Consider the following 22,659-nt stretch of genomic DNA (forward strand, 5'->3'; position numbering starts at 1 on the left):
CATTAGTTGATGCAGTTTCTTCCTAGCCTCGATGGTCTTTACAATTTGGCATGTTTTTGCAGGGACTGGTACCGGTTGTTCCTTTCCATGTTTAGTGCTTCCTTCAGGAGCTCTTTTAGGGCAGGCCTGGTGGTGACAAAATCACTCAGCATTTGCTTGTCTGTAAAGTATTTTATTTCTCCTTCACTTATGAAGCTCAGTTTGGCTGGATATGAAATTCTGGGTTGAAAATTCTTTTCTTTAAGAATGTTGAATATCGGCCCCCACTCTCTTCTGACTTGTAGAGTTTCTGCCGAGAGATCAGCTGTTAGTCTGATGGGCTTCCTTTTGTGGGTAACCCGACCTTTCTCTCTGGCTGCCCTTAACATTTTTTCCTTTATTTCAACTTTGGTAAATCTGACAATTATGTGTGTTGGAGGTGCTCTTTTCGAGGAGTATCTTTGTGGCGTTCTCTGTATTTCCTGAATCTGAATGTTGGCCTGCCTTGCTAGATTGGGGAAGTTCTCCTGGATAATATCTTGCAGAGTGTTTTCCAACTTGGTTCCATTCTCCCTGTCATTTTCAGGTACACCAATCAGACGTAGGTTTGGTCTTTTCACATAGTTCCAAATTTCTTGGAGGCTTTGTTCGTTTCTTTTTATTCTTTTTCTCTAAAGTTCCCTTCTCGCTTCATTTCATTCATTTCATCTTCCATCGCTGATATCCTTTCTTCCAGGTGATTGCATTGGCTACCCAGGCTTCTGCAATCTTTGCGTAGTTCTCGATACTTGGCTTTCAGCTCCATCATCTCCTTTAAGCCCTTCTCTCCATTGGTTATTCTAGTTATGCATTTGTCTAATTTTTTTTCAAAGTTTTTGACTTCTTTGCTATTGATTTGAATTTCCTCCCGTAGCTCGGAGTAGTTTGATCGTCTGAAGCCTTCTCCCCTCAACTCGTCAAAGTCATTCTCCATCCAGCTTTGTTGCATTGCTGGTGAGGAACTGCATTCCTTTGGAGGAGGAGAGGTGCTCTGCCTTTTAGAGTTTCCAGTTTTTCTGCTCTGTTTTTTCCCCATCTTTGTGGTTTTATCTACTTTTGCTCTTTGATGATGGTGATGTGCAGATGGGTTTTTGGTGTGGATGTCCTTTCTGTTTGTTAGTTTTCCTTCTACCAGACAGGACCGTCAGCTGCAGGTCTGTTGGAGTTTACTAGAGGTCCACTCCAGACCCTGTTTGGCTGGGTGTCAGCAGCGGTGGCTGCAGAACAGCGGATTTTCGTGAGACCACAAATTCAGCTGTCTGATAGTTCCTCTGGAAGTTTTGTCTCAGAGGAGTACCCGGCCGAGTGAGGTGTCAGTCTGTCCCTACTGGGGGGTGCCTCCCAGTTAGGCTGCTTGGGGTTGAGGGACCCACTTTAGGAGGCAGTCTGTCCGTTCTCAGATCTCCAGCTGCATGCTGGGAGAACCACTACTCTGTTCAAAGCTGTCAGTCAGACAGGGACATTTAAGTCTGCAGAGGTTCCTGCTGAATTTTTGTTTGTCTGTGCCCTGCCCCCAGAGGTGGAGCCTACAGAGGCAGGCCGGCCTCCTTGAGCTGTGGTGGGCTCCACCCAGTTTGAACTTCCTGGCTGCTTTGTTTACCTAAACAAGCCTGGGCAATGGCGGGCGCCCCTCCCCCAGCCTGGCTGCCGCCTTGCAGTTTGATCTCAGACTGCTGTGCTAGCAATCAGCGAGACTCCGTGGGCATAGGACCCTCCGAGCCAGGTGTGGGACACAGTCTCCTGGTGTGCCGTTTTCCAGGCTCGTTGGAAAAGTGCAGTATTAGGGTGGGACTGACCTGATTTTCCAGGTGCCGTCTGTTACCCCTTTCTTTGACTAGGAAAGGGAACTCCCTGACCTCTTGGGCTTCCCGAGTGAGGCAATGCCTCGCCCTGCTTTGGCTCGCGCACAGTGCGCTTCACGGACTGTCCTGCACCCACTGTTTGGTACTCCCTAGTGAGATGAACCGGGTACCTCAAACGGAAATGCAGAAATCACCCGTCTTCTGTGTCGCTCAGGCTGGGAGCTGTAGACTGGAGCTGTTCCTATTCGGCCATCTTGGCTCCACCCTCTTTCTGCTTTCTTAAGGTGTAAGATGGGTGATTGATTTGAGATCTTTTCTAATATAAATATTTAGTGCTATGAATTTCCCCCTGAATTAGCAGCATTCCACCAGTTCGGACATGTGTTATATAATTTTCCTTTGGTCTTATTTTTGACCCATGGGTTATTTACAGTTGTGCTATTTAGTTTCCAAATATTATAGTTGAGGATTTTCCAGAGACTTTTGTTAATGGTTTCTAGTTAATTTCATTGTGATAAAAGAACATAGTTTATATAACTTGAATTCCTTTAAATTTATTGAGACTGTTTTTATAGCTTAGAACGTGGTGTATCTCAGGAAATATTTTGTATGCACTTGGAAAGAATGTGTCTTCTATTCTTGTTGGGTGATGTGTTCTATGAATGTCCATTTGGGCATGTTAGTTGATGGTATTATTCAGGTCTTCCATATGCTTGCTGATTGTGTTTACAGTAGTCCCCCTTTATCCATGGTTTTGCTTTCTGAGGTTTCAGTTACCTATGGTCAACTATGCTCTGAAAATATTACAGTATTTTGCAAGAGACACCACCGTCACATAACTTTTATTACAGTATATTGTTGTAATTGTACTATTTTGTTATTAGTTGTTGTTGTTAGTGTCTTACTATACCTTATTTATAAGTCAAACTTTAACATAGGTATGTATATATAGGAAAAAAAATACTACAGATAGGGTTTGGTACTATCCAAGATTTCAGGCTTCCATTGAGGGTCTTGGAACATAACTCCTCCAGATAAGGGGGGACTATTATATTTATCCTATCAAATAATGAGAGAGAGGTATTGAAATTTATAGCTGTGATTGTGGATTTGTTTATTTCTCTTCTGTCAGTTTTTGCTCATGTATTCAAACGCTCTTGCTGGATTGACTCCTTTTTCATTTGAGGTGACCTTCTTTGTCCCTGGTAATGTTTTTTTGCTCTGTAATCTTGTTTGTTTGATGTTAATGTAGGCACTTCAACTATCTTTTGACTAGCATTAACATGGTATATCTGTTTCCATCCTTTTATGTTTAACATACTTATGTTTATGTATTTATAGAACATTTCTTGTAGTTGAGTTTTGCTTTTATATCCATCTGATAATTTCTGCCTTTTAATTTAGGTATTTGGACCATTTATATATAATGTTATTGATATAATTAGGTTCAAATATGTAACTTTGCTATTCGTTTTCTGTTTTTCCCATCTGTTCTTTGTTCACTTCGTCCTCTTTTTCTCACTTGTTTTGGATTATTTTTATGATTCCGTTTCATTTCCTTGGTTGCTATAATTTTTGTTTAAAAATAGTGGTTGCTTTGTCTTTGATGGCGTACTGTATCTTTAACTTATCGTAGTCTATCTTCAAGTGATATGCTATTCTTGAGTGGTGTAAGAACTTTGTCATTGTTTATTTACATTTCTCCCTTTCTTTCCTTTCTGTTAGTGTTGTCATACATTTTACTTATACTTGTTATAAACCTCAAATATATTTTAAAAATAGTTATCTTCAGTTACATGTATGGTGGGATACTTAAGGTTGTCCCATAGCCCTCTGATGCTCTTTTCATTTTTACAGATTCTTTTCTCTGTTTCATTTTTTACATAGAAAATTGCTTCAAGTTTACCAAACTCTACTTCTGCAGCTCAATTTTCCATTAATCTTATCCAGTACATTTTTTATCTCACACATTGTAGTTTTCATCTGTAAAAGTTTATTTTGGATCTTTTTTATATCTTTGTTGTGTTTGACTTTTTGAACATATGGAACACAGTTATAATAATCACTTTTAGTATCCTTGTCTGCTATTTTTTACATCTGTGTACAGTTCTGGGTTGATTTTGACTGATGGCATTTTGTTCTAATTATGGGTTGTGTTTTTCTACTTATTTGCCTGTCTGATCATCGTTGATTAGATAATAAGTTTTACAGACTACCTTGTTGAGTGCTAGACATTTTTGAATTTCTATAAATATTCCTGAGCTTTGTTCTGGAATATTTATATTGTTCTGGTTAATTGGAAAACATTTGATCCTTTTAACTTTTGTTTTAACATTTTTTAGGTGGGCCCAGAGCAGCATTTAGTCCTGGGCATGCTGTTTCCCACTAATGAAGCAAGCCTCTTAATACTGTGTCTAGTGCTTTTTGAATTACATGATTTCCTAGGCTAGCTAGTGGGACTGGATAAGTAGTTCCCAGGAATGCCAAGTACTCTACCTCCAATCCTAGTTCTTTCCCTGACTGCAGGTGTTTTCTTTCTGAGTACTCAGGGGGAACCCTCTGCAGTTCTCTGGGATTTTCTTATGGTGCAGCCTTCTCTTCTTTGGTACTCTGTTCTGTGAACTCTAGCTACCTTGGAATTCTTGGACTCCTGGCTATGTCTCCTTTATGCAGAAATCCTTCAGGCTCTGACTGAGGTCGCTGTCCTGCACTGTAGCCTTGAATTATTTCTTAAGGCAGTAAGCTAGGGAAATCTGACCTTGGCTGGAGGTTTCTTTTTTTGTGTGAGGCTTCCATATTTTAGGTTTGGCACATGATATGAGTTTTAAACTAGTTTATATTATTTGACTGTGTGTTATGTTCTGGACTGACTTTACAAAAAAGCACATGATCATTGCTTTTATTCTTTGAATGCAGTTAGATATATCTTTTTATACTTTCTTAGATTATTAACAACTTATGTCGGCTGAGAAGAGTTTCCAAAGATGAATAGAATTATGGCCTGGTTCTAGTTTTTTGTTTGTTTCCTTTTTAAAATTACGAGTATGGGGATATTAAATAAGAAGAGTTGATAAATACTATTTATCTCATTGTGATTGGGATTTTGATCAGTTATTATAACTGCCATAGATGGTTGTGGCATTGTAACAGAGAACTTTATCAATTTATGGAAAAACATTGAGTTTAATTACATGTATTACAATCATGATCTCCTATTGGTACTGAATGCTTTGTTGAGGTCAGTTAAAATAACATTTGAGTCTTGATGTTATTGCTTGCATTGCACCTATATTTCATATGCTGTTAATCTGTCCTGTTCCAATAGCAGTCCAGAGCATGAGTCCATTCACATCCTGAGTGTTGATGAGAAGAACAAGTTGGGAGCCAAGATTATCAAAGCAGAGATGATGGGGAATATGGTAAGACTCTTAGATGTTGTTTTGGAGAATAGTGATTAAATATTTAACTTCTTACGAGTAATTTTAGAAGTTCCTTAGCAGTGTGGATATAGCACACTGTGAAAATAGCTGTTGGCTATTGATTCCTTAAAGAAATTCTCAGGCCTGGCGCCGTGCTGACACCTGTAATCCCAGCACTTTGGGAGGCCAAGGCAGGCGGATCACTTGAGGTCAGGAGTTCAAGACCAGCCTGGCCAAAATGGTGAAACCCCATCTCTAGTAAAAATACAAAAATTAGCTGGGTGTGGTGGCGCATGCCTGTAATCCGAGCTACTGGGGAGGCTGAGGCAGTTGAATCGCTTGAACCTGGGAGGCGGAGATTGCAGTGAGCCAAGATCACGCCAATGCAGCACTCCAGCCTGGGTGACAAAGCGAGACTGTGTCTTCAAAAAAAAAAAAAAAAAAAAAAAAATTCTTGAACCTTTCAGTGAACAGTATTGTCTGCCTACTTCTAAATAAATGATCTAATTTCTCTGTCAGATCTCTGAAATTTAAGATCCTAAGGAACTTCGTGCTTTTAAATTTATTTTTTACTTTGCTATTTACTTTATTCCTGCATTTCTAACTCATTGAGCATATTTAAGGGAGATAAAGATGTCACTTTTTCTACCTCATTTTTGTCATATATTTGTAAGAATGTTTTTTACTTTTCCAAATTACTTAAGAACCTGAAAAAGGAGGATTAAGTCATTTATTCAAGTTTTAAGTAAATGTGCTGTGCCTGATACTATGTTAGATACTTTGTGTAGGCTAACTCATTTAATTCCTGTAGTAATGTTTGATTTAAGAGTAATTTACCTCAGAATTGTAAGAAATAGGGATGATTTGGTAAGAGCTGCATTTATCCATTCATCCATTCACTTATTATATTGTCACATGCATATTAAAATAATATACATTGAGATGTATATATTAAAGTGCACATGGCAGAATAGCACAGCCAGATATTCCACATATTGATAGAATAGATTCAGTCATGGTCATATGTATGCACTCATCTCAAACCCAAATATAAGTGATCTTTAAGTAGTCTATGTTTTGGTAAACTATTAGTACAATACTGTAGTAGAACAAATGGTAACCAAACAAGATATTTCTGTGTTATGTCTAATAAAGGGCATGTCTTGCATATGCTGCTCTATCTCTTTGAATCTGATCCTTGGAAACACTGAAATTCCACTCATCCTAGAAATTGCTAAGGGAAATAAACCAACAACAGTAACGATAGCAAGAAAGTAGTTTGAGCTTTGAAAGTACAGAGGAATTAGTTAAAATAGTGAAAGAGAGGTCATCTAGGTAAAAGGGTAAAATATGTGTCTTGTGTTCAAGAAGAACACTGTGGTGGCGCTTGCTAATCTTTGCATGTCACATAAATCTACTTATTTAATGTATTACTTCATGGTTTATTGCTTTATATGGCAGTTGTTTTCTATAAATTTCTGTAAGTTTCCTAGAGTAAAAATGAAATATATTCAGAATTTTCATCTAAATTATCACCAATAAAGAAGGTAACATTTTAAATCTTGTGATAGCTTTTTTGTTACCAATAACTGAAGTTGAAAGTATTGAACTTTTATAATATTTAGTAATTATTAAAATGTCATTAAGGTTATGATTTCCTTCATCTATCTCCTCCAAAATATATGTCCTTGTAATTATTTATCTTTAAAGCATAAACACATGTCACAGGTATTCAAGAAGTTTGTAACTGAGATAAGTTCATTAAAAAGTAATATACTAGGCTGTAGGTTAGTAATTGAAATTAGATGATGGCTACATGAGTGTTGATTATGCTATTTTTCCTTCTGTTGTGTAAATTTGAACATTTTGTTGTAAAGAATTAAACTACATATCGCACATATTTTCCTTGTTTTTCTTTTTGAAGGAATTAGCTGAACAACTTAAAGCTCAACTTGAAAAGGCAAATAAATTCAAAGAAACTATAACACATATACCAAAAAAATCTGGGGTAGAGGTAAGTAATAAAAGTTTGGAGAATGTAATTACCTTGTATAACACTACTACTGGGCAGTGGTAATATTTTATTTTATTTTATTTTTTATTTTATTTTATCTATTTTTTTGAGACAGTGTCTTGCTCTGTCGCCCAGGCTGGAGTGCAGTGGCATGATCTTGGCTCACTGCAACGTCTGCCTCCCAGGTTCAGGCAATTCTTGTGCCTCAGCCTCCTGAGTAGCTGGTACTACAGGTGTGCACCACCATGCCTGGCTAATTTTTGTATTTTTAGTAGAGATGGGTTTCACCATGTTGGCCAGGCTGGTCTCAAACTCCTGACTTCAAATGATCCACCCACCTCGGCCTCCAAAAGTGCTGGGATTACAGATGTGAGTTACTGTGCCCAGCTGGCAGTGGTAATATTTTAATGTGAGATGGTGTCTGTATATGTGTCTTTGTGTTTATGTGTATGCATGCTTGTTTTAAAAAATTGAGTTTTCTATGTATTCTCTTACATTCTGTCAGTGTGCCCTGGTGGAAAAAAGCCGCGGGCTGAGACCAAGGAGTCCTGCTTTTATTCTGGACTGTGCTGCTTACTGATTGCTTCTGTATGAGTCAAACTGCTTCTTAACTGTCTCCTTCAGAACGAGAGACTTTAGATATTCATTTCATATAAAACAAATTACTTGGTCTATGATTAATTCATCTATCCGTTAGTGAACAAAACAAAAACACCTACCTGCATGGAACTTTCATTTGGGTAGGGAGGGAAACAATAAATTATAAAAATGATAAGCAAATTAAAAAATAATACGGTATATCAGAAAGTTACCCTATGGCAGGGTAGTGGCAATTTTGAGTGACCGGTGGGTTGGTGGCTTGGAATGCACAGGCCAATTCTGTTGAAAAAGTGTAAGGACTTTATGTAAGGACTTGTAGTTAGTGGAAGAGTGAATTTCTGTGTATTTGAGTGAAGAGCACGGTAGTCATAGGGAACAGAGATTTAAAGGCCCAAAGATGGAAATATGTCTGATGTGTAGGAAGAATAGCAATGAGACCGGTGTTGCTGGAGTGGAATAAATGAGAGAGGGAAGTAGGAGATACAGGTTAGAGAGACTATAGGCGGCCAGATCATGTTAAGCTTTGAAAATCATAGTAAGGAGGTGGGCTTTTTTTTGTGACTGAGATGGTGAGAAACTATTAAATGATTTTAAGCAGAAAACATATTTTGACAGGACCGTTCTGGCTTCTCTATTAAGAACGGTTTGCAGAAGCTGAAGTAGAGGTGGGCTTTCGTAATAATGCAGATAAGAAATGATGGTGGCTTTGACCAAGATAGATAGTAGCTATGGAGATGGTTACAAGTGATTGCATTTTGTATTTGTATAAATACTTTCTGTATATATTTTGAAAGAAAGACTGACAGGATTTTTATGGTGGTTTAGGCATGGGGTGGGTAATGGGAAAAAGAGAGGAGGCAAAGAGGACTCCAAGGTTTTTAGCTTGAGCAGCTGAAAGAATAGCCATTATTTGAGTTGTGGAAGAAAGAGAAGAATGGGTTTTGGGGCAAATCAAAGGTTCTGTTTTGGATATATTGAGAGTTGGGATTCCTGTTAGATGTGGAACAAGTGGAGATGTCACATAGGCAGTTTGATGGTTGGGAGTCGGAGAAGATAGAATTGGGTAGTTGGGAAAAAGTCCTCTGTGCTGGAGACAGAAATTTGGGAGTTATTAACATATAAGTGATATTTAAATCTATGATACTGCGTGAAATAATCACAGGCATAAATGTAGATAGAAGTTGAACAGCTGAGTTCAACTTCTGCATTACAGATTTAGATGTATATGCATAACTCTAGCTGGGTGTGGTGGTGTGCTCCTGTAGTCCCAGCTACTTGGGAGGCTGAGGTGGAGGATTGTTTGAGGCCAGGAGGTCCAGGCTGCAGTGAGCCGTGATTGCACCACTGCACTCCAGCCTGGATGACAGAGTGAGACCGTGTCTTAAAAAAAGAATAAATAAATAAAAATAAAAACACTAAAAACAAAATCCTCCACTTTCCCCCAAAATAACTCATGCAATTTTCACAATATCCTTTGAGGCAGTCCATGTCATTATTGCAGTTTTATAGATCAAGAAACTGAGGCACAGAGGGTTAAGTAACTTGTCCAGGTATACAACTGGTAAGTGCAGGGCAAGGATTTAAACCCACAAAAGTACTTGTGTTGACATGATACCTCTTTTTGATGCTGAAGGACAAAGTCAGCTGCTCTTTTGGAGAATCAGGTTTGGGATATAATGAAGTTCAAAACTGATTTTAAAGGTCTGTTCTCAAAGATCAATTTACATAATTTACTGTCAGTGTGGGAGGAGATGAGAATGTCAACTTCCCTAGAATTTTCTTCAGGCTAACATCATTCATGACTTAGATAACATTATAGAGAGTATGTTTATGAAAATGGCTGTTTACACTAAGTTGTGGTACCTAATACTTTTAAAAAGTTTCTCATACAGATTAAAGAATGGAGAGTGAGAAATTACTAGTAGGATTAAAAAGTAGGGACTGGGAGGATAGCTAGAACTAGGTGTACTGTGAAGTCCATCTTACACACTTCTGCCAAATTATTGTTTTCGAGTGTCCTTGTGGTTAACTAATTATGTACTCTGAAACTTTAAGTGGTTTATTAGTGCTAACTGTAAGTACCAGATTTTCCTGCAGCATAGCCTTCCACAGTATGGCCCTGTTTGCCAGTCCTACCTCCCAGACTGTCTTACACATAACCAGTGTCTCTTTCACATTTACCTATGCTATTTATTGTTTGTGCCAGATATCACCCTTCTTCATTATGGCCTTTTTCTAATCCTGTCATACAGTTGCAACATTTTCCATTTTTGAAACCTCAAAGACTTTTTTCTTTTTAAGATTTTATTTTTTAGAGCAGTGCTAGGTTCACAGCAAAATTGAGAGGAAGGTACACAGATTTCCCATATACTTCCTGCCCCTCCATAAGCACAGCCTCCCCCATAATCAATAGCCCCTACCAGAGGAGTACATTTGTTACAATTGACGAACCTGCATTGACACATTATATCACCCAAAGTCTATAGTTTACATTAAGGTCCTCTCTTGGTATTGTACATTCTATGGGTTTGAATAAGTGTGTAATGACATGTATCCACCATTGTAGTATCATACAGAGAATTTTCACTGTACTAAATCTTCTGTGTTCCACCTGTTCATCCCTCCCTACCCCTTAACCCTGGCAACCTCGGATCTTTTTAGTCTCCATAGTTTTGCCTTTTCCAGAATGTCATGTAATTGAAATCATACAGTATAGTATGTAGCATTTTCAGATTGGCTTCTACTGTGTATTTAAGATTCCTCTCTGTCTTTCCATGGTTTGACAGCTCGTTTCTTTTTAGTGCTGAATAATATTTCATGGTCTGTGGGTGCCACATTTTACTTATTCATTCACCTATTGGAGGACATCTTGGTGTATCCAAGTTTTTGCAGTTATGAATAAAACTGCAATACTGTGTGCAGTTTTTGGTGTGGACAGAAGTTTTCAACTCCTTTGGGTAGGCTGGGCACACTGGCTCACGCCTGTAATCCCAGCACTTTGGGAGGCTGAGATGGGCAGATCGCTTGAGGTCAGGAGTTCGAGACTAGCCTGGCCAATGTGGCAAAACCCTGTCTCTACTAAAAATACAAAAATTAGCTGGGCATGGTGGTGGGCACCTGTAATCCCAACTACTGGGGAGGCTGAGGCAGGAGAATTGCTTGAACCTGGGAGGCGGAGGTTGCAGTGAGCTGAGATTGTGCCACTGCACTCCAGCCTGGGTGGCAGTGTGGGACTCCGTCTCAAAAAACAAAAAAATAAAAAACTCCTTTGGGTAAATATCAAGGAATGCAGTTGCCAGATCGTGTGGTAAGAGTATGTTTGTCAGAAACCTCAAAGATTCTTAAAGTATTTTCTATGGCATGTATCTTTTCAAATTATATATATATGTACACTTGTTACCACCTTCTCATTTATACTTGTTTCTTTCCTGGCACTTGTCACTTTTATTAAAGGTTCTAAAGCTGTGGCTGGACTTCAGGGGATTCCTGAATCAGGCATATTTTTTTCCCTTTGGTTGGTTGAAAAATTATCTTTATAAGAAAAATTTCTTTATATCAAATGCTGTTCATTTCAGACAACTGTAGTGACATGACTGTTCCACAGCGTGGTAGCACAAGCTTCATGGGAGCAGTGCTGAGGCCTCTAGAATGATGTCCAGTCGATGGGACTAAGAGACCATTGTGCCATTTTGATCTTCTGACAGTCCATCTCTGCCTTTGTCCCTCTCTTTAAATATTAGGCCTAATGAAGAAAATAAAATGTGAATCATAAGTGCTCTTCTCTTTTACTTTGATTATCATATATTCTAGAATAGAAAAACCAGTATTTTTGATAATCAGGTTTTTAAAATATCTGAAGGGCCATTAAATGTATATGAGCATAGGAAGGAATGCTTAATTTTAATTAGTATGTTTATTAAATTTATTAGCTTAAATAACCTGCCCTTCCTTAAGCATTAAATACTCTTGGTAAATTTAGCAAATCACTCAATTATTTTAAGAAATAATCAGACTAAAATTCTTTACCATTTTCATGGTTTGCTTAAATTATAAAATTTTAAGCTGTTATTAGTTTTGTATAGCTTATTCACTTAAGGGTTTCAAATACCTTCAAAGGACAAACACACATTCTTAAAAAGTTATAATGAACAAGTCATTATAAATGAACGTGAGTGCCATTAAAAATGTGTTTCCTGCGTTAAAGTGAAATAAATTTTATATCAAAAAAGGTTACTATACTTTTACCTAAACACAATATAAAAGGTTAAGTTTGATTTATTTCTTAATCTCAGAGTTGCAAAGTTACTTAACCATCTAAGGGAAATTAACTTTTTTAGGCAGGTTAGTGTCCCTCCATAGCAGGAGAGATCTTTGTAGAATTAACAGAATAATGGGTCAGAAATTTGAGACTACTGTGTGGGACCCTAACCAATAAGAATATATCTTGCTGTTTTATGATAGTGTGTGTGTGTGTGTGTGTGTGTGTGTGTGTGCATGTGCACGCACACATACACACACCACACTCTTATAAAAGAATAGACCTAAGCCTGAGATTTTTGTGTTACTTCTTGTAGTCAAGCTTTGCTAACCCTATCAAATGAATTGACCATTTTCTTCTCATCTTTTGACTAAGGTTTGCCATGTCCCACCAGATTTTATTTCATACACCTCCTAAAGTGAAGTGCTTTTTCCATTATTCTGTGCAGTTGTTTAATGTAAAGTCAGTTTTCAAAGTATCTTAGGTAAGCAAAAGGAGCCACATAGAGAAACCTTGCCTGAAATGTTTGAGCTGGTTTGCAGCTTGAAACAGAAGGAAAACATTTGAAGCAGATACTCTGTTAAATAACATTTCTCCTATGGTTTTGAGGATATGACAATAATTGACAGGCTATATCTCATCCCTTGTGCACATGACTCTGATATTACTCATTGTTTTTTAAATTTCTAGCTCCTCCTATCTTTGAGCAGTGGACTTCAGTACTCAGTAGATTAGTATTCGAAGTATCATACAAAGTATAATTTCTGTTTGTTAGTCTCTTTTGGAAACTGTATAGCCCTTTGAAGCTTCAAATAGAAAGCTTTTTTTCCCCTAAGGATTCTTTGACCAGAAAGGCATATTTTCATATTCTCTGCAGAGAAGGTTCAAGCACACTTGCACATCTGGTTCAAGCTTTACTAAGTATATATATATATAAAACAAATCTTTGCCAAAAATTCTGAAAGAATTCTCTACTGCAACTAAAGTAATTTATTCCATCAGATCCAGGGCCTTGATTACCTTTCAAAGTGGTTTTTTTTAGAAATTAGAGTGGAATACAAAGTTGTTTACTACCATGGAGATTTGATGACGTTCTAGAGGAAAATCATGGAATACTTCTGATGGAAATTTTGCTCTTTGAGAGAAAAGAAAACCCCATGCATAGAATGCTTGAACAGGGAAGAATTCTTTCATTGCTTAGCTCTTTTGTTGGAAGTATTAAGTTACAGGAATAAGGTAAATCTCTTCATTCACTTATCTATGAATATCATTTTGGCTTTAGTGAAAAACCATCAGCACTTTTAATTATTAGTTTCCTTATCCCTCTTCTCCTTTAGAGGGTGAACTGTTGAGGACAAGGGTTATTCTTTCAGTTCATATCTAGTACGTAGAGTAATACTTGACATCTTGTAGACAACCAAGACATACTGAAATACTTGTTTTATGAATGTCTTTAACTTATTTTATTCTCTGTAGTATTTTATTGTAAATCTTAAAAATGATCCATGATCTTTGACATCATCTAGTCTGGCCATCACACAAGTACAGCTTCTTTATTTTAACATTAAGCCAACCACATAGCTTCTCCATCTAACTCGTACTTGAACACTGAGTGATGAGGTCTCACTGAGTTTTGGATATTGCTAGTTTTATATCAGGAAAAATCTAATCTTAATTCTTTAATATGGTAGTCCTAATCTGCCCTTCCATAACTTGTGCCTGTTAATAATCCTTCAATGGAGTCACATTATGTATACATTTATTTTTTTTTATTTTTTTTTTTTATTCTTTTTTTTTTTTATTTTTTTTTTTTTATTATACTTTAGGGTTTTAGGGTACATGTGCACAATGTGCAGGTTTGTTACATATGTATCCATGTGCCATGTTGATTTCCTGCACCCATTAACTCGTTATTTAGCATTAGGTGTATCTCCTAATGCTGTCCCTCCCCCCTCCCCCCACCCCACAACAGTCCCCGGAGTGTGATGTTCCCCTTCCTGTGTCCATGAGTTCTCATTGTTCAATTCCCACCTATGAGAGAGAACATGCGGTGTTTGGTTTTTTGTCCTTGCGATAGTTTACTGAGAATGATGTTTTCCAGTTTCATCCATGTCCCTACAAAGGACATGAACTCATCATTTTTTATGGCTGCATAGTATTCCATGGTGTATATGTGCCACATTTTCTTAATCCAGTCTATCGTTGTTGGACATTTGGGTTGGTTCCAACTCTTTGCTATTGTGAATAGTGCCGCAATAAACATACGTGTGCATGTGTCTTTATAGCAGCATGATTTATAGTCCTTTGGGTATATACCCAGTAATGGGATGGCTGGGTCAAATGGTATTTCTAGTTCGAGATCCCTGAGGAATCGCCACACTGACTTCCACAATGGTTGAACTAGTTTACAGTCCCACCAACAGTGTAAAAGTGTTCCTATTTCTCCACATCCTCTCCAGCACCTGTTGTTTCCTGATTTTTTAATGATGGCCATTAAAGGAATTTAGCTTTATACTTTATAAGAAAAGATAATGCAGGAAATTAAGCTCAACATTTGTAACAAAGAATGAAATAATCTTTGCTTAATGGTGTAGTAGCTTTAAAGTTTTGTCTACACTGCTGATAAAGAAGGGAAATGCATTTTGGTCCCTTTGCATGTACATAGAGAGGGTTTATGGACATTATCTTTAAAGAAATTGAAGAATTAACTAAGGGCCATAGAGAAACATTAATAAATAAACAGATAAATTCATCATTTTGTATATAAATCAGGTACTTGACTAGTTATTTGAAGTATTTCCAGTAGTAGTTTGACCATATTCAATTACTGCTTTAACACTGTCTTTTGGATCTGATTCTTGGGTGCATTGTTCACTGTGTTCACAAGTTCACTGTCATTGCTGTGATTCCCAGAATATGTGAACTGTTAGACTGTGTCTTTTTTAAAAATGTTTTAGCACCCCAACCTCTGCAGTTGATCCCCTAAGCATAGTACAACAGAAAAAAAGTTACAAGACTATAAAAAACTTGCTTGTGGTTTACTTTTAATATTTAAACAGTGAGGTTTGACCTTTACTCAATGAATACTTTGCAGTTCCTTCTTTGTAGAAGGCCTTTGCACTCTCAATTTTCTAGGTCAAATATTTTAAATCTAAAGTAAACATTATTGTAGCTTTGCATTTATTCTATTTACCTTGCCATGTTACTGTAGGCACACTTTACTTGAGGTATAGTCTTGCTTGACACAGAGTAGGTATGCAAAAATATTATTTCCTTTTAGTCATTTAGCTAGTTTTTTCCCCAGCCAAGTAAAAAAGGTCAATAGATGTACCTATTTTCTATACAGTTCAGCTTGTATTTATTAACCCTCCTTAAAAGTATCCCTCATTTCTCTGCTGTGCAGTTAGAAATATCATCTTAGGCATTACTAGAGGGCTTATTTCTTGAAATAAGAGTATTACTATAGGAGCAAATATTTTAAGAAAAAATAAACTAAAGCAAATGATATATAAATACAAACTAGTATTAGCATACAGAATCTATCTGTTGTCTAGTCTCATACCTCACATAAAATTCATCATGAAATGGTGTCAATTTTACCTGCTAAATATTTCTTAACTCTGCTCTTTGTTTTTTATATCTACCACACTAAGATGACCATCATCTCTTGTCTTGACCTCCTAAGTAGCTGTTTTCCCTCCTGCCTCAGTGCCTTTACACAGTCTTTCTTTGCCTAGAGTATTTTTCATGCAGTTACCTTCTGTATATCCTTGAGATCTTAATTCAGACGTCATATACTCCTTATAAAAGCTTCTTTCAGGAAAGAGAACATACAAATAAGATTAATTATACAAATATATGATTACAGTCCTTTGACGGTCCTTCAAAGGAAAAGTATAGAAATATGGAAGTATTGAATAGGGCCTAGTGCAATCTGGGCATCCAGAGAATGTTCTGAGGCTATAGCCATTATTTTGGGATCCTGTTACCATTTTGTAACTTTGCCAGAGGAAAAGCTATTCTATTTATGACTATTATCTGTAAGCCTTATTTGTTTACCACAAAAATAATCTTTAGCATGGTATTATCCTAGCTGGGAGTGTTGACCTGTAGGCTTCAGTCATGGAATAGGAAACACCCACTCATATGACTACAGGATGTATTTAATTCTTAATGCTTTCTGGGGTAGTTAAAATTTTTTTTTTTATTGTTTTATGAACAGTATTTTCTCAGGTATAATAATTTAGAGAAATTGTAGAATAGTTGTTTTGGATAGTTATGATTGTATATTTATTAATGATCTAATTTTGGGATGAAGAATTATGTCATAGACTATCTCAAACTTTGAACAGGGCTCTGTAACAGATACTGAAGCCACAACTAATTGATTTCCTTAGAGAGGGAAGAATGACCCAGCAGCAGCCTCTCTCCTTCCCCAGTTTACTTGTATTCCCTCAAATGCTCATTATTTTTTTTTCTCACTAACTCTACTATTAGCATTTAATTCCCTTTTCTGTTGTTAAATTTAGGGAAAAATGAAATATTATTGCATATGAAAAATATTGAGTCCTTATACTGTTCAGTAGCAGTTGAGACTTAAGTTTTGTCTTGGAGGGATGGATTCATACGTGTTCTGTTTCCAGATTTTTTTTTTTTTATAGGGGGAACGGTTAGATGGAGGGACGATGTCACATAATTATACATTTGCAGTTTAAAGGGAAAACATTTTAAGTGGAAAAAAAATAAACCCAAGGTAAATTTTATCCTTGTACATATTTTAAAATTAACCATGTTGTAGAATGCATAACAAATTGTCGAAGATAGAAATCAAATTTAATGTGCTTTTAGAAAAACTAAAAATACAGTTTTCAATTTCATAGTGCATAAATATGCAGGTACCAAAGAGGTTCTGACTAGAATAATTATAGTAGACAGTTGTTAATGAAGATTGATGAGGAAGAGAAAATAGAATTAGTTGAGTGAAACTCCAGAATACTGAAAAAAAGGAAAGAAAAGAAAAACACTTGCCATATCACAGTGAATCATAGAAAAATCTTATAGTATTTATTATGTTCCCATCTACTCAAAAATAGTAAATAATCTGTGTATCATTCTTTGATTTAACAGAAAATTAAGTTATAATTAATATAGCTATTATTTATTAATAATTAGTAGTAATGTCTGTGGCATTAGCCAATAGTAACACAAAAGAAATAAGAGAGAACATAACAAAGAGTAGATACGATACACAAAGGATAGATTAAAAACTGAAATCACTAAAATAGAAAATAAAAAATAAATAGAAATGATTTTTTAAAAACCCAAGAATTTATTCTTTGAAAAAAGTTAATAGGTAGCCTCTAAGAAGGCCCATCTAAAAAAAAAAAAAAAAAAAGGAAAACACAATAGTATATTAAGAATTTTAAAAGGGGGACAGTACGGACAGAATTGAGAATTTAAAAACATTTTTAAAAGAGCTGCATTGAGCCTATATGATGCCTTCATGGAGTTAGAAAAAGATGTTTCCTTTGGGCAGATGCAGTCCTGTGAATGCTTTTGTACAAATTAAATAGTAGCCTTGGGCTAGGACATACATCTCAGTTATCAGAGTGTAGCTTGGTGTTCAGTCCACCCACTACCTTGGCCAGGTACTTGTGTGTAGGGAACAACTTGTGGACATCATTAGAGATAAAGTAGAAATCATTCGAAAGTCATGAAAATACTAAGAATAGTAATAAGTGATTATGGAAATTTTAAAAGATAAAAGTTGAATCATGCTTTATGGCATTCAGTGATAACAAACTTGTAGGCTACCATCACGAACTCTGGAAGTTTGTAGACCACTGATAGGAAAATCTGATTTAGTAGGAGAGTTTTGCTTTATTTCCCAATGCTAGAAAAGGCTTTCAAACATTTACACTTTTTAATAGGAGCTTTGAATCAAAGCAGTGTATGCTTTTTCCTTTTCTTTTTAATCAGCGTATTACATACAAGTAGTGCTAGGCCTGCCTATACCAAATAATAGCAATGTCGTGAGTTCTTTCCAGACTTTCTTCCAATCCTGGTGGAAGCCACTTTTGTTCTTAGTTGTTTCTTTTGTTTTCTATATTTTTAAATTAAGTTATCTCTTGATCCAGTAAATAGATACTGTTAGGCCAAATAGTATAATTGCCTTTATTTTATGTAAATAAATAAAATTTCTTAATTTGCATTATCGTCTTTTTTTTTTTTTTTTTTTGGTTTGCTTCATATTCTTTACTAGTTTTCCTCTTACTTCCAACATCTTGTTAAAATATATCCCAATTTAGTCAGCAAGGAAGCTGAGGTCTGATTAAATTCCTTTGTACTGCAGTCTATAAACTGCCCCTTAGTAGAAAGCTGTGGCCATCCTAGGGCTCATCTCATTTGTTTCCCTTCTTTTAGGGATTACACTCTTCTAGAGGTCAGTGTCTAAAAGTGGTTGTTTCATGTATTTGTCCTGTTGTCTAGTTTTTTTAAACAGCAGCAGGTTATACTGTTTTTTTGTTAGTCCATCATGGCCTGAAATGGAAGTCAAGCATAGATCTTTTAACAAAATAAGAGTACCAGGTCCTATTCTCTTATCCTCATTGTTACCAACATGGATCTTATGTAATACTATTAAGAAATTCCAAGTTTTAATCTTGCTTGTTATTAGGTAGTAGGAAAAATCAATAAAGTGATTTTGAATTAGTTTTATTAGCTAAATAATATATAGAACCAAGATTGGCAGACTTTTCTGTAGAGACCAAATAGTAAATATTTTAGATTTTGTGTGCTGTACAATCTGTGCCACAACTATTCAACTGTTGTTGTATCATGAAGGCAGCCATAGATAACACATAAATGAATGAGCGTGGTTGTGTTCCAATAAAACCTTATTTACGGTCACTAAAATTAGAATTGCATAGAATTTTAATTTGTCATGAAATACTCTTGTTTTGATTTCCCCCCAGCCATTTAACAATGTAAAGACCATCCTCAGCTTATGGGATGACTAAAAACAAGCACAAGACTGGAGGTGGCCTGTGGCCCATAGTTTGTTGACACTGATACAGGTTCTTAAGCCTCATATTCTATATTAATGTGATGGCAAGTTGGGAACTTACTCATTGTTTCTGAGCTCCTCAATATTTCTGTCTTGGTTACCCAAAGTGGCAAAACTTAATGTGATTTGTATTGGCAGGCCTAAGGAACAGAAAGTAGAGAAGTGGGTAGAAGAGGAAAGTAGAAGGGAAAGCAGGTTAGCTTTGGGTGTATAATGAACCTGTCTGAGGCACCAGCTTGTTAATTTCATTTATCAAGCATTTATCTAGTACCCACTGTTTGACACTGTGCTAGGTCCTACCAATACAAAGCAGTATACAGCTTGGTCTTTGGTCTGGAAAGGTGGAGAAGACAGTTAAGTTCTAAGTATCTGTTGGGGTAGGCGCGGGACAAAGGGAAGCGAAGCCAGAGCTGCAGGCACTTTTTCTGCCTGTGGAAAGACCATCTTATGCCCCACCTCCCACCCCAGCTCCTGCAACACAAATGCCCAGCACACCAAGGTTTGTGGGATACAGTCCATACAGTCATCTCACCTACAACAACTACAGGCTGGGAAGGAACCCGGGTGCCAACAGCCAGGTCATGGCATCCTCTGGTACTACGATTCCAAAACCTCCAAAGCCACCAGATAAGCTGCTGATGCCCTACATGAGGTACAGCTGAAAGGTCTGGGACCAAGTAAAGGCTTCCAACCCTGACCTAAAGTTGTGGGAGACTGGCGAGATTATTGGTGGCATGTGGTGAGATCTCACTGATGAAGAAAAACAAGAATATTTAAATGGATACGAAGCAGAAAGATAGAGTACAATGAATTTATGAAGGCCTATCGTAATTCCCCCACGTACCTAAATGCAAAGAATCGTGCAGAAGCTGCTTTAGAGGAAGAAAGTTGACAGAGACAGTCTTGCATGGAGAAAGGAGAACCACACATGAGCATTCAGCTTTGCTGAACATCCAGATGATTATGGTAATGGGTTTTCAGTGAAGCATACAGCCACTGACTGTTTCCAGAGAAACCACCACCTCTTCAGTGAAATCCTTAGTGAGAGTGTGGTGCCAGACGTTCGGTCAGTTGTTGCAACAGCTAGAATGCAGGTCCTTAAACGACAGGTCCAGTCCTTAATGGTTCATCAGCGAAAACTAGAAGCTGAACTTCTTCAAATAGAGGAGGAGAAGAGGAAATTCCTAGAAAGCACAGATTCACTTAACAATGAACTTAAAAGGTTGTGCGGTCTGACAGTAGAAGTGGATATGGAGAAAGTTGCAGCTGAGATTGCACAGGCAGAGGAACAGACCAGCAAAAAAGCAGGAGGAAAGGGAGAAGGAGGCAGCAGAGCAAGCTGAGTGCAGTCAGAGCAGCATTATTCCTGAGGAAGAACAAGCACCAAACAAAGGTGAGGAGAAGAAAGACGATGAGAACATTCCAGTGGAGACAGAGGAGACACACCTTGAAGAAACGACAGAGAGCCAACAGAATGGTGAAGAAGGCACGGCTACTACTGAGGACAAGGAGAGTGGGCAGGAGGGAGTCGACAGTATGGCAGAGGAAGGAACCAGTGATAGTAACAATGGCTCAGAGAGCAACAGCACGACAGTGGAAGAGCCACCGACAGATCCCCTACCAGAAGATGAGAAAAAAGAATAAATGTTGCCTTGTCTTATGTGTTCTAAATAGTTTTTTAAATGAAAAAAATGTTTTTTGTTTTTTTAAAAAAAATCTGTTGGGGTAAATGAAAATTTAGAATGACTAGACTCTGAAGTGTCTTTTGCAGATAAATACAATTTTTTTATTTTAATTTTTTTTTATACCAGTAGTATTTGGTTACATGAGTAAGTTCTTTAGTGATGATTTGTGAGATTTTGGTGCACCCATCACCCGAGCAGTATACACTGGACCATATTTGTAGTCTTTTATCCCTCACCCCCTTCACACTCTTTCCCCAAAGTCCCCAAAGTGCATTGTATCATTCTTATCCCTTCGCATCCTCTCGTAGCTTAGCTCCTACATATCAGTGAAAACATATGATGTTTGGTTTTCCATTCCTGAGTTACATCACTTAGAATAATAGTCTCCAGTCTCATCCAGGTCATTACAAATGCTAAATTCATTCCTTTTTATGGCTGTGTAGTAATCCATTATATATATATACACCACAGTTTCTTTATCCGCTTGTTGATTGATGGGCATTTGGGTTGGTTCTCCGATTTTGCAATTGTGAATTGTGCCACAATAAACATGTGTGTACAAGTATCTTTTTCAAATAATGACTTCTTTTTCTTTGGGTAGATACCCAGTAGTGGGATTGCTGGATCAAATGGCAGTTCTACTTTTAGTTCTTTAAGGAATCTCCACACTCTTTTCCATAGTGGCTGTTCTAGTTTACATTCCCACCAGCAGTGTAGAAGTGTTCCTTGTTCACCGCATCCACGCCAACATCTACTGTTTTTTGATTTTTTGATTATGCTCATTCTTGCAGGAGTAAGGTGGTATTGCATTGTGGTTTTGATTTGCATTCCCCTGATCATTAGTTATGTTGAGCATGTTTTCATATGTTTTTGGCCATTTGTGTATCTTTGAGAATTGTCTATTCATATCCTTAGCCCGCTTTTTGATGAGATTTTTTTTTTCTTGCTGATTTGTTTGAGTTCATTGTAGATTCTGGATATTAGTCCTTTGTCAGGTGTATAGATTGTGAAGATTTTCTCCCACTCTTTGGGTTGTCAGTTTACTCTGCTGACTGTTCCTTTTGCTGTGCAAAAGCTCTTTAATTTAATAGGTCCCAGCTATTTATCTTTGTTTTTATTGCATTTGCTTTTGGGTTCTTGGTCATGAAATCCTTTCCTAAGCCAATGTTTAGAAGGGTTTTTCCAATGTTATCTTCTAGAATTTTTATAGTTTCAGGTCTTGGGTTTAAGTCCTTAATCTACTTTGAGTTGATTTTTGTATAAAGTGAGACATGAGGATCCAGTTTCATTCTCCTACATGTGGCTAGCCAATTATCCCAGCACCATTTGTTGAAAAGGGCATGCTTTCCCCACTTTATGTTTTTGTTTGCTTTGTCGAAGATCAGTTGGCTTTAAGTATTTGGGTTTATTTCTGGGTTCTCTATTCTGTTCCATTGGTCCGTATGCCTATTTTTATACCAGTATCATGCTGTTTTGGTGACTATGGCCTTATAGTATGGTTTGAAATCAGGTAGTGTGATGCCTCCAGATTTGTTCTTTTTGCTTAGCCTTGCTTTGGCTATGTGGGCTATTTTTTAGTTTCTATGAATTTTAGAAATTTTTTTTTTGTAATTCTGTGAAGAATGATGGTGGTATTCTGATGGGGATTGCGTTGAATTTGTAGATTGCTTTTGGCAGTGTGGTCATTTTCACAATATTGATTCTACTCACCCATGAGCAAGGGATGTGATTCCATTTGTTTGTGTCATCTGTGATTTCTTTCAGCAGTGTTTTGTAGTTTTCCTTGTAGAGGCCTTT

The 22,659-nt window shown here is 37.0% G+C and overlaps 1 protein-coding gene and 1 pseudogene across 2 annotated transcripts in view; both read left to right on the top strand.

Annotated features, from left to right (window-relative positions):
- The window catches only part of CWF19L2 (CWF19 like cell cycle control factor 2), a 134,292-nt gene that overhangs the window by 43,374 nt on the left and 68,259 nt on the right, over window positions 1-22,659 (top strand). For both annotated transcript variants that reach the window (XR_004033653.1, XM_030829429.1), the window contains exons 9-10: window positions 5,146-5,239; window positions 7,164-7,253. Coding sequence is in view for 1 of the 2 variants with exons in the window: in XM_030829429.1 (XP_030685289.1) it covers window positions 5,146-5,239; window positions 7,164-7,253 (184 nt within the window). In the remaining variant the exon portion in view is untranslated. The remainder of the gene's footprint in view (window positions 1-5,145; window positions 5,240-7,163; window positions 7,254-22,659) is intronic.
- LOC105737597 lies at window positions 19,573-20,821 on the top strand (annotated as a pseudogene).

This window comes from Nomascus leucogenys, chromosome 15 (assembly GCF_006542625.1).
Source record: "Nomascus leucogenys isolate Asia chromosome 15, Asia_NLE_v1, whole genome shotgun sequence".
Taxonomy (NCBI): domain Eukaryota; kingdom Metazoa; phylum Chordata; class Mammalia; order Primates; family Hylobatidae; genus Nomascus; species Nomascus leucogenys.